Source organism: Ascidia mentula, chromosome 1, assembly GCF_947561715.1.
Source record: "Ascidia mentula chromosome 1, kaAscMent1.1, whole genome shotgun sequence".
NCBI classification, from domain to species: Eukaryota; Metazoa; Chordata; class Ascidiacea; order Phlebobranchia; family Ascidiidae; genus Ascidia; species Ascidia mentula.
The window spans coordinates 10855486-10868927 of NC_138566.1; the positions used below are offsets into that span (position 1 = coordinate 10855486).

The window sequence follows — 13442 nt, forward strand, 5'->3', positions numbered from 1 at the left end:
TTTTTAGCGATACTGATGATGTCTGCAAGTCAGGCAAATAATGAGAGAGAGAGAGAGAGAGAGAGAGAGAGAGAGAGAGAGAGAGAGAGAGAGAGAGAGAGAGAGAGAGAGAGAGAGACAGAGAGACTATACGGAGTGTGTCCGTTTATCCGACCAATTGGAGACCCTAATCTTGCTTTACCAATAATTGTGATGAAGCAAAACGTCTTTTAAACTAAAAATAAAAACAATCGTTTGTTAGACATGTTACATGTAATTTTGTCCAGGAGTTTTTAAAGTGAAGCAATGTTTCTTTTTCGCTTTAGTAATGTAATTGTGAAGCTGGCGACAAATAAATTTTTCAGTGAACGCGTAAAGAGCAATAAAGGCACTAACGTCGGATCGTCCTAAAAAAGGAATATACGAAAGATTTTAATATTTTAATATTAATCTTGCACCAAGATATAAACTAGAAACACAACTATTGACATATGTGTTAACAAGATACAAAATCTCAAGACAATTCGGTTGGTGTTGTGGTATGTAGGGTTTGAAGATTTACGTATTCCTCTTGGTCTCCTTGTTGAATTTCACTTCTGTTGCGACCACAATTAGAAACCACTTTAATTAAACGTATTGATTCCACCCGTAGATCTCTGACAAAACAAACGAAAATTTAATCCAAGGAGACAAGGGTATTTTCGGGAATATTACTTCGGAATAAAATCTACCAAATAAAAATCATTTTAAATGTGTGCACAAACAACAGCAAGACAAGTATATTTTCAAGAGTCTTGGGGCGTTTATTTAAAAATGTCCTTTAGGATGTTTGTTTTTCGTTGGTGATATTATTTGTATAAGTTGACGATGGGAATCAACCGCGAAGTTATTGATTGTCGAAATAGTGGCATCTGTCAGATTATAGCCAAGTCAAACCTGTTGAACCGATTTTTGCTCGGGTTATTTTTAGTTACTTTATAAACAACAAAATGCAAAATTTGCTTCCATAATGTGCACTCTTAACAAAAAAAACGGATAAATTATGGTCTGAAATGAACGAAAACAAAAAGGACAGCAGATCACAAATATTTGACGAATCCTAAACATTTGCGTTGTTTCTTCCCGTATCCATTGTGGTATTATCTGTAAAATTATAAAAACACCAATTATCAAAAAAATATACAATTTTATTATTTGTCCTTCAAGTCTGCTCCACATGCAGCAGCAACAGCAAAGCGCGGCCGCTTACCTAAGGTTAGTGGGGCCAAATTTCTATTTTGGCTAACTGGTGGTTGTCCATGACTCCTATTTACAATACGATAGCAGGGATATGTGGCACATTTCCAAATCATCGTCAGAAAAACTTTCGTTTCTGTTCTAAGTTTGCTGAAAGGTAAAATCGAACAACAATTAAGACAGCAGACACTAACACAGCATGCAACCGACCTTCATCAGGACAAAGTGCGTAAAATATAAAGGGTGTGGGGATGTCGTGTCGGACAGTTTTACTTATTTGTTTTTCTTTCCCCGCCCCCTTTATGTCTTTTGCGCTTTCCTATATTTAATGTGGTGTTTGCATTTACGCACCTTGCTCTGATGAAGGTCGATTGCACAACGACCAAAACGTCGACGAAGTGAATTATTTTTTGCCACAAGAGCTTGTGAGTTTAATAATAATAAGTAAAATCGTGCTAGTTGCTGGGATATCATTTTAATTTCGTAAAACATTGTAAAAAAAGATGTACTTTAAGCGCAACGTATACCAGCTGTGGCACGTTACAAGACAAAGCCCCGCTATGTAAATTTGGGCTAAACCATTTTGTTACCTGGATGCAATGTTGTAGAAGACAGGATTCAAACATTCGCTGACACGCAAACAAAAATAAACTGCGATCCGAAATGACCGAAGATTTTCCACTTCGACTTTTGTTGCGTTAACTAAAAACTCCAGGTAAACTAGACGCAAAACAAGAACCGTTGTACATTTGACCGAAGTTAGTTGGATGTTTGAGATTAATAAAATTTTCATTGCATTGACCACTGCATATCTTCCAATTGAAGCTAGCCGTTAACTTCATTTTACAGTAAAATAGAAAGTGTAAAGTAGGGTAAGATTGTATTCTAGCGTTCCATGTGAAGGATCTAAACCATAAACTGCAGACGAAGGCCAAGTACAAAAAGAACCCTGTTTTGAAATGAGAATAAAACTAATTTCTGAAGCACAGAACTTAAAAAATGAACAAAATAAGGGCTGGATTAATTCCGTGACTTCACGTCGCCAGTCTTGTACCTGTAAAAACGTGTTTGAAAAAATCGTCTGTTGAAACATTCCCCAGACCACATTCAAACTGACAATTGCAGATACCATGTCCGACACACAAAGACTCATCAGCAAAATGTTAAATGGTCCGCTGAAAATAGGTGTTTTTAATCACTCGACAGAAGTGCTCAACAAATTAATGTAATGCATGGAAGATGAAAGGATTTTAAGAATATCTGGATTTTTTTAAATGTTTGCGATCTTGATCTCATTTTATCAGAATGTTAAGCAACGATTACAAAATAGGCTATGTTTGAAAATGTATAAATTCACTTTACCTGAGTGAATGGGATCGACCGATCACACACAAAGTGATTCCATTGGCTATGATTCCAAATATTGCCAGGACAAAAAGTACAATTGGAATTGCAACATAAAATGAATAATCTTCCATTTTACAAGAAACCACTTTTACAAATAATGACAAATACCTGTTTGTTTGTAATTTAATAAGCACAGTTATGTAGGCGTCAATCGTCTACTGCAGGTTCAAATATTTGTCTCACATGATATTGCAGAAATATACTGTCATTATATTTACCGGCAAAACGGACACATGTCGAAAATGGACGAAGAAGTGACGCATTGTTTCTCAACATTTTCTGTTCAAAAATTTGGATGTGGTGCATTACAAGGCACCTGCACAATCCTGCCATTGACGCAATCTGCAAAACTAAACCAATATTTACGTGCGTGGTTGTGTTGTGATGGTGGAAGGCCGCCTTGTCGTTGTTGCTGTCGATATTATAAGTTGCCTTATAAATAAAACCTGCAATATTTCTCGCATGCTTACCGAGAATGGCTTTCCATACCATTTTATCTCCACCTGCATTAGGCGTAACCTTAACTGCCGGTACGTCGGCCCACCGACCTCCCTTCCTCCAGCACCATCTAAACAACTGGTTTTTCGACTGCCCTTCCTTGGCCCTGTAAGCCATCATATTCAGCGTGAGTTACATCACTTTGTCAACCCACGCAGCATTCCTCCGATCAAACGCGCATGATTCATGAAACCACTTCCCTCTCCAAACTTTTCAGCTTTAAAGACAAGCAACAACTTCTCCAGTGCTGTAATGTTCTGTACCAACTCTCCTGCTCCTAAGGGGCTACTTGCACCGGCGAGACCACGTGCAACCTTGCCGTTCGCATGAAGGAGCATCATCCCTCAACAAAGGCCGAAAGTGAGGTCTGCAACCACCTGTGGAAAAATTCCGATCATCATGTTAACTTCAATTAGCCCAAAGTTCTACACAACTGCACTATCAAATCTAAAGTGCTTATTCTTGAAACTTTATACACCATAAACCAACACTCAACATAGATAATAGCTCTAAACCTCTCCATTTGTTTAACATCTAGGTCTGCACAGCAGCTCGACACATCGCTAATGATCATCTCGCTGCTGCGCTACCTGTGCTGTTATCACGTGACACGCCCCCGGCTTGTTGCTTGCCGTCTTTGATGTTTCCCCCTCTGTCTTTTGTTTCCCCTCTCCACCTTGACGCTTTTTGTAAGCTGCTCATTTGAGTACTAATAATGAACCTCAACAGCAAAGCTAGAATGATCAACAGCATTCTCGCTTTGGCCTTTTTATTTAGACTACTTAACTCCAGATACTTTGCACCCAAGTAAATAGAACCTGTTTCACGTAAAATCCTAAACTGGCACAAGTTAGGATTTGTGGGAAGTTTTGTATTAATCTTGTTTTTTTATTGAAACGAACGCTTCGCTGGCCGTGAAATTGTGGGAACCATGGTGTTCCCAAAAGGGATAATGAATTAATTAGGTATAGGTTAGCTAATTACACACATACAAGCTAAACGTTTGTGAATCACACGGCTGATTTTTTATTTAGTTCTATGTTTATGTGTTGTACAGGTTTTGTTATTGCAAATAACTTCAAAAGAGAAGGTATTACAGCCGCGTAGCTTACAAGAAATACATTTTAATGTTGAAAATACGTGTTTCTATCAATGAAATCTTTAAAAACAAGAATTAACACTTCCCAACTTGCTATAACATTCAAAATTATGGATGTATTTTTGAATCCAACAATCCAGTACAAAAAGTTTATTACTTAATTTATGGAAAATAGCGGTTTTTGTATTTAAAAACAATTTTAAACATTTCTGTATTTTAAACATGCTATAGCATACATCATGAGGTTTTCGGGCTTGGCAGCCCAGGCAATGCAGCCTAGCTGGATCAGCCCTTTTCCTGATGCTGTGATCGCCAAGCAAGGACCTGCGCAGTGGGGCGATCCTGCCAATCATGCCATTGCATGAAATATTACTGCGTTTCTGTAGCATATTCATGATTTTACATATGGTGTTGATTGTCGTGTGTTGCAATGGATAATGACGATACTGTAGCGAGGTGTTTATTCGACGTACAAACTAAAAGAAAATAACACAATGAGCGAATAAACCACGAGGGACGAGAGAAAAAGAAAAAAGGCAATCTGCCCGGTTCGCTGTATTAGCGCAGACATAGTGAGAGAGGCCGCTACATGACCCTCTCCAGAAACGGACATAAAAAAATCAACACTGGAAACAAAGTGGAATGCGAATGATGCGACGCGTGTGCGTGTTATTGCCTGAACGTGAAAAATTGGGCTGGTGCTCCGGTGGGTACGGCGGTGTATGTGAGGGTTCGGGTGGAACCATAAAACAAATGGTGTCGATCAATCGTGCCTTAATTGCATTTGTCATCATTGGGTGGATTGTCCTGCAGGTTGAGTAGACGCTGTGCTGTGTCCTGATCTAAAGCCGAAACGACATAATAGTACTTCGTCTGATGGCCTGTGATGTTTTTCAGAGCGAACTGTGCCTTGGTTTGCAGAAATCAAACTCGTGGCTGAGCTGTCCAAAACAAAGGTAGCTTGATGGGTACAGCGTTCTCTGAGTTTGCGGTTTCTGTCATAATGCAAAAATAACGTTTTTGCACGCTCGGGGTCACCAGACGTAGCGAGGTGTTTATTCGAGGTACAAACTAAAAGAAAATGACACAATGAGCGAATAAAACACGAGGGACGAGAGAAAAAGAAAAAAGGCAATCTGTCCGGTTCGCTGTATGGCGCAGACGTAGTGAGAGAGGCCGCTACAATACAAAACTACATACATTATGTAATGGCAAACAAGCATATACAGCAAACACACTATGCATTGATTATGTAGAAGAAACGATCACATAACAATATAATGTGCAACCTGAATACAAAACAGGGAACCAAAAGTATTTGTCAAACCTATATATTTATGTTGTTAGTTCTCATATCAGTCGTCGAACCACCTGCAAAATAAATAGCAACGTTAGGTTGCAACAAAATCGCCCTAATGAAACTTCCGGTAGTCGCTACAGCGAGAACAGACTTGGTAGCGATTACTTTGTTCATCAGCCGATTTCACGACAAAGTAAGACCACTTACCCAATGTTTCTAGTGCCAAATTTTGATTTTGGCTAATTCCTTGGTCATCATTCCTTCTCGCAATGCAACTGCATGGCAACGTCATAGATTTCCAAATCCACATTAGAAAAACTTTCGTTTCTGTTCGGAGTTTGCTAAAGTGTAAAAAGGAACAAAATGTTGCACATGTAAAAATAAAGCATGGGAAATAAAACATGGAAATTCGTGCAAGGTAATTTGTTGCTGCGCACGCTGCAAACTTGAATAGGGTGAAATAACTTAGAAACGTGTTTCCCAAACTGTTTTTTGTTTGTTATAAAAGGTTTGCTGCCCAAAGACTCAATATAACTCATCTCAAGATATTGTACATGTTTGCTATCCTTGGGGTTCCGCGAAAATTTTTGGAAACGCTAACTTGAAAATTATATGTCAGTTGTGAAAGCAATCAATACAAGATTTGACAGCTCACATAACGGTTCCCAGCAGTGTGTTTTGCTGCACTGGTTGTTACCTTGATGCAATGTTGTAGAAGATAGGATTCAGACATTCGCTGATACGAAGACAGAGATACACTGCAACTCGAAGTGACCATTTGATTAAACTACCACTCTTTTTTGCATGACCAAGAATATCCAGATAAACTGGAAACATAACATCAATCGTTATGTGTGTAGACCAGCAGTTCTGTTTGAGATTAATGAAAATAACTTACCACACTGAGGAATGTAACCAAAGTAGAATGAAAGAACAATTAGTGATAGTTGGAGAATAATCAAATTGTTTCTCTTGTTTCTTTCGTCCAACGCGTTTTCTACGACAAAACGTTTTAGTGGAGAAGCCCTGAAAATTCCATTATTCGAGGTTTCGGCCAAAGATGCTCGAAGTGTGTATAGTTAACTTTCACTGTTTGTTATTTTCGTGAAAATATCATTACATTCGAAAAAAATGTATCTATTCTTGGTGATTGGTGCCGTTTTTTTATATTTCAGTAATAGTTGCGTCTTCTGTATAAAAGGGTTTGACTACGCTGCAATGTTTGCAATCTCTGTAAATATATAGGGTTTTTTAATAGTCGTATTTGGAAGGCAAATCGAACAAAAAAATCCGTTTAAAGTGCATATGACACGGCCATGACAACTTTGCGTAAAACTGAAGGTACATCTACAACAAACATATATCCAAAGTTTTACGGTTCTACGTCAACTGAAAAATGTAGAAGACTACACGAAAGTAACGGCGACCAAAAATCGTTAACCTTTTGCGCTTAGGAGAAAAGGACATCACATGAGTTTTGCAGATATCGAATAGTTTCAAACATAGGAGAATCCACAGATTATGTTACCGTAAAGGTCAGGACAGGGTTTTGCATCACACAAAAATTTGTCATTGTGACGTCACGAATCAAAGGCTTATTTGTGCCTAATTAGCGGAAGACCATAGGGTATAACAGAAACGATATAACTGTCAGTGGACAAAACGATAATGCTAAACTAACGGTTTGTCTCTGTCGTGTTTTCAAAAGTTCATGTATCACGTTAGCGATCATAAATGCTGTAACAACAAGAACACCCTGTCCCAGTAACTAATTTATAATTACGCAACTAAATAAGACATAATAGGTCGAACAGCGGCCATCTGTCTTCAGCATAAATTAACATCAAAATCCGTTTATTGCACTTGTTCACTTTTTATCCCCTGTTTTATGCAATATTATGCTTAAACCAGTTTGCTGCCAGTACTCGCGCACGAACGAAGCGCCTTCTATGACGTCACGCAACAATATCTCGCTTTCGCACGATTTCGTTCGCAGCGGCAAAATTGCGACTTTAATCAGCTGTATCTCAGACACCAGTCGTCGTATCAAGCTACTTTTTTCGCCAAAAATGTTCTAAAGTTATGAACATCTCTTAGTTTGAATATTAACATGTTTTATTGTTACGTGTCATATGCACTTTAACTCATGTTCATCACTACATTTTCGGCATGTTTTTTTTATTTTTATATATGTGCTTTATTGACGTCAATAATAACTGCCATATTGGTGAAACGTGCAATGTGTGTGATGACATTACTTCTGCCATGGAATGTTTGGCAAGAAACATTGTGAGCCTAAATCAGAAACAGAGCCTTAAGAATCTTTATACTTACCAGTAAGGTGATTAGCAATTTTCCTACTGGAAAGTTGAATGAAGATTATGAAAGCACAAGTAAACGTTGTAATGCCAAGAGTGAATGTCAGTAACAACGCTTCAATGGTCCTAGAAGATATAATTCTGGAAACACAAATGCTGTTTTAAATGATTGTTATCTTACCACTAAACAAGCTTACGCCAGTGATGTTATGTGAGATGGGAAACCGAAAACCACCGCAAAGAATATTGCAGCCCCGATTATAGTGAGTGACCATATTATCGCAACCATCACCTATGCAGGACGAAGTTTATATTTTAAATCAAATTTAAAAAAATAATTTTATCACTCCCTGGTGTTACTTCCGAACCCACCTTCGAAATTTCACATGAAATGTGTTTGTTTGGCCATCGACACGAAACAAAGCGAAGAATAGAAAATAGACACACGTGAGCTGACGTCACCGTCATGGGTAAATATGCCGCTAATTCTCCGTACTGCAAATCAACAACAATTCAGAAACACCAATCTTAAACACTTTGGACATATTAACTGTCCTACTTTTACTGCATTGACCACTGCGTATCTTCCAATTGAAGCTAGCCGTCGGATAAAAAAAACTTAAATAGAAAGTGTAAAGTACAGTAAGATTGTATTCCAGAGTCCCATGTAAAGGATCTAAACCATAAACTGCAGACGAAGGCCAAGTACAAAAAGCTCTGATTTGAAATGAGAATAAAAATATTTTCTAAAGCACAGAACTTAAATAATGAAGCACAAAATAACGGCTGGATTAATTCCGTGACTTCAAGTCGCCAGTCTTGTACCTGAAACTATATGCCAGCAAAATGTGGAAATGTCAAACATACACGAGGAAGTGACGCGTTGTTTTCTCAACTGTCATTTCTTAACGATTTATATATTAACATTCCTCAGGCCACGCGCTAACTCCCGATAGAAATTGCTTTTACCGGGATTGCAAAATATATGCTCGTTCGGGCTGCATGGATAATTAGACATTGATGCTGGTAATTCTTCATTAAAGAACTGGTTGGGAAGTAATGCTTGTTTTAAAATTAAATATATACAATACATTTTTCTAATTGTTAAACTTCTTGTTTTTAGCTTTTTTCTATGAATCTTGGCCATGAAGTCTTGTATTACATTGCTAATAACCGAAAACTATTACATACAAAATGCATTCCCCGCAAGTGAAGCAAGAACCGATGGGTTTATATCTAATATACTGAATTACTTTACAACGTTTTATAACGTACAATGCTTCGACTTGTTTTTAGTTTAACTGTTGAATTCTGCGATTCTTAGAAACTGTATAACACACTGCCTTTAGCGGTGTTATTACAATAGGGAGTGCAAAAGCACACGCGGAATGAAAAGAAAATTGACATTACCGCTTGTACTAACTGATGCCTTCATCACGTGGTTACCGCTAACGAGGGTCTTTAAAATATTTGCTGTGAGCAACGTGGAGATAATGTGCACAAAATGTTCTGTATGGAATACGATTTCTTGTTGCGAATCGTTCATGACGATATGATTTCTGAATGTAAATTAATTAAGCGGAACATACAGTAGCAAAATTGGCGCAAGGAAACAAAAGTAAAATTACGTTGCTACAGCGGAAGTTCTTTTGCATGACAACCGTTAATAAGTTTAAGACTATACACAGGCGGTTGGATGTGTAATTAATATGTGCATGTTTATTCCTGAATCTTCTGACCATCTCGTATCGAACCACAGTCATAGATTTTTCTTGCTAATTAAATTAATTTTTCATGGTATGTTTGCGGTCCAATTTCATCCCCAGGTATGATATTACTGTTGCTTACTTAATGAGAGGAGATTTGTTGTATTCATTTTGACGTATTAACTCTTCACATTTCTTTCTCATCAAGAGGAAAAGAAACAAAACATGTCATTCCAATTCACTTTCATCCAGGTGATGAGGTTTTGTTTTGTTCGAGTTTTCGAGTTCTAACTCATAAAACGGAAGTTGGCTAACTTCCTTTAAAGCAACTGCCACAGTCACCCACACGGGGTCGGGCTATTCAAAGCCTTGTGGTAGCTGCGGCCTGTGTGGACACTTCAAGGATCTCAAAAGCATGGTGGTTGAGGTTCATCATGTCGGCACTCCGTCTGGTTTGGTGAAGCTCCACGACCAATTAAGCTGCACCAATTATGGCATATATGTGGCAATATGCAGAATATGTCATGACAAATATGTGGGACAAACTAAAATTAAGTTTTCCACCAGATGGAACCAACATCGACAAATGTGGAGAACATTTAACACCAGGGCCACGGGTGACAAAAGTGCATTACTCCGCCATTACGAAGTACACCACCATCAACAGTTCAGCGAAAGACCAAAGCTAGCTGAATGCTACTCTCTGGTGTTTTTACAACAACCGCCCATGGACCAATTGGACATATACGAGGACAAATGGCACAAACACTTAAACGCTAAAATCAACATTCAAAAATTAATTTTACCGTCAGTTACGTGACCCCCCACCCATTTCATTTCATTTATTTATTTTATTACAATCTTTTTATCGTTGTTTCACCTGATTAACCAATGTACGCCTGTGGTGATAAAAAAGTAGGTCACTTGTAACATCTGATCAGAGCGTCGTGCAGTATGTTAGCACCAGAGGTTTCTACTGTTCGGCCAGTTTTATCGTTTTATCATTTTTAGCGTCTAACTATGTCTTTTCTGTTTATTTTGTTTGTAGAACTGAAGATGCTTTAATAAAAAGCGAAACATGTTTTCTAAAACCAGAAGCGTGGACACAAAGTTGTTCTAGTAACATTTAAAAACGGATTTATTAACACCGAGAATGCCGCTTTCTCGCGTTATACGCTTCATTGATTAACGAAAGGCCAAGAAGGTGAACGGCTGGCGAATGTAATAAGCAGCAATTGGTAGCACGTTACATCGTTGACCGGGAAACCGAATTCACAGTCAACCAGATTTTTCGACGAAATCGACTGATGATTTTATTTGTACAGAAGAATCGAACACATCTCAATATTATGTATAACCAAGTATTTGCCGAACCCTATATATTTATGTTGTTAGTTCTCATATTGGTCGTCGAACCACCTGCAAAATAAAGTTAGGTTACAACAAAATCGTCCTAATAAAACCTCCGGTAGTCGCTACAGCGAGAACAGTCTTGGTAGCGATTACTTTGTTCATCAGCCGACTTTACAACAAAGTAAGACCACTTACCCAATGTTTCTAGTGCCAAATTTTGATTTTGGCCAAATCCTGGTTGATTATTCCTTCTCACAATGCAACTGCATGGCAACGTCATAGATTTCCAAATCCATATCAGAAAAACTTTCGTTTCTGTTCGGAGTTTGCTAAAGTGTGAAAAGGAACAAAATGTTGCACATGTAAAAATAAAGTTTGGGAAATACAACATGGAACTCTCCTGCAAGGAAATTTGTTGCTGCGCACGCTGCAAACCTGAATAGGTGAAATAACTTAGAAACGTGTTTCCCAAACTGTTTTTTTTTGTTTGTTGTAAAAAGTTTGTAACCCAAAGACTTAATATAAATTAACTCAAGAAACCCTACATGTTTGTTATCCCTGGGGTTTCGAGAAAACTTTTTGAAACACTAACTTAGAAATTATTTGTGAGCTGAGAAAGCAATAAATACGAGAAATGGAAGCTCACATACACTGTGTTGTTACCTTGATGCAATGTTGTAGAAGATAGGATTCAGACATTCGCTGATACGAATACAGAGATGTACTAGGATACGGAGTGTTGATGTATTTACATTTTCATGTTTGTGCGCATGAACAAGAAAATCCAGATAAACTGGAAACAAAGACATCAATTGTTATGTGTGTAGACCAGTGCTGATTGAGATCAATGAAATTAACTTACCACACTGTGGAATGTAACCGAAGTAGAATGAAAGAACAATTAGTGATAGTTGGAGAATAATAAAATTGTTTTTCTTGTTTCTTTCCCTCAAAGCGTTTTCTATGACAAAACGTTTGAGTGGAGAAGCCCTGAAAGTTCCATTATTCGCGGCTTCGGCCAAACATGCTCGAATTGTTTATAGTTAACTTTCACTGTTTGTTATTTTCGTGGAAATATCATTACATTCGAAAAAATTGTATCCAGTCTTAGTGATTGGTGCCGTTTTAAATCAGAACACACAGCCTAAAGAAACTTGATACTTACCAGTAAGGTGATTAGCAATTTTTCGTTTGGAAATTTGAATAAAGATTATGAAGGCACAAGTAAACACTGTAATGCTAAGAGTGAATGTCAGTAGCAACGCTTCACTGGTCCTAGAACATATAATTCTGGAAACACAAGAGCTGTTTTAAATGATTGTTATCTTACCACTAAAACAAGCTTACGCCAGTGTTGATAAGTGAGATGGGAAACCGAAAACCACAGCAAAGACTATTGCAGCCCCGATTATAGTGAGTGACCATATTATCCCAACCATGACCTATGCAGGACGAAGTTTATATTTTAAATCATATTTTGAAACGTTTTAAAAAAATAAAAATTTTATCACTTCCTGGTGTTACTTCCAAACCCACCTTCGAAAGTTTACATGAAATGTTTTTGTTTGGCCATCGACACGAAACAAAGCGAAGAATAGAAAAGAGACACACGTGAGCTGACGTCACCGTCATGGGTAAATATGCCGCTAATTCTCCGTACTGCAAATCAACAACAATTCAGAAACACCAATCTTAATCACTTTGGACATATTAACTGTCCTACTTTTACTGCATTGACCACTGCGTATCTTCCAATTGAAGCTAGCCGTCGTATAAAAAAAACTTAAATAGAAAGTGTAAAGTACAGTAAGTTTGTATTCTAGAGTCCCTTGTAAAGGATCTAAACCATAAACTGCAGACGAAGGCCAAGTACAAAAAGCTCTGATTTGAAATGAGAATAAAAATATTTTCTGAAGCACAGAACTTAAAAAATGAAGCACAAAATAAAAGTTGGATTAATTCCGTGACTTCAAGTCGCCAGTCTTGTACCTGAAACAGCGTGTTTGAAAAAATCGTCAGTTGATATGTTCCCAAAGCCACAACCAAACTGACAATTGCAGATACCATGTCCGACACACAAAGGCTCATCAGCAAAATGTTAAATGGTCCGCTGAAATTAGACGTTTTTATTCACTCGACAGAAGTGCTCAACAAATTAATGTAATGCATGGAAGATGAAAGGATTTTAGTAATATCTGGATATTTTTGAAATGTTTGAGATCTGGGTCATGATGTGACAGAATTTAAGCAACGACAAAATAGGCTACATGTGAAAATAAATAACTCTACTTTACCTGAGTGATTGGGATCGACCGATCACACACAAAGTGATTCCATTGGCTATGATTCCAAATATTGCCAGGACAAAAAGTACAATTGGAATTGCAACATAAAATGAATTATCTTCCATTTTGCAAGAAACCACTTTTACAAATAATGCAAAAACCCTTTTCTGTTTAGGTTTCGTTTGAAATTTACCAAGCACAGTTTTGTGAGCGTCAATCGTCTACTGCAAGTACAAACATGTCTCCCTCATGATATTTGTA

At 37.7% G+C, this 13442-nt stretch overlaps 1 protein-coding gene across 1 annotated transcript; it reads right to left on the minus strand.

Annotated features, from left to right (window-relative positions):
* Positions 1–10892: 10892 nt before the first annotated feature.
* On the minus strand, positions 10893–13395 carry LOC145913765 (uncharacterized). Its single transcript, XM_083001522.1, has 9 exons — positions 13191–13395; positions 12886–13006; positions 12433–12555; positions 12244–12338; positions 12062–12186; positions 11759–11857; positions 11560–11689; positions 11092–11225; positions 10893–10962 (listed from the first exon to the last, which is right to left on the minus strand). The coding sequence occupies exons 1-9, from the start codon at positions 13304–13306 to the stop codon at positions 10919–10921; spliced, it is 987 nt and encodes a 328-aa protein (XP_082857648.1). The 5' UTR covers positions 13307–13395; the 3' UTR covers positions 10893–10918.
* Positions 13396–13442: the final 47 nt, after the last annotated feature.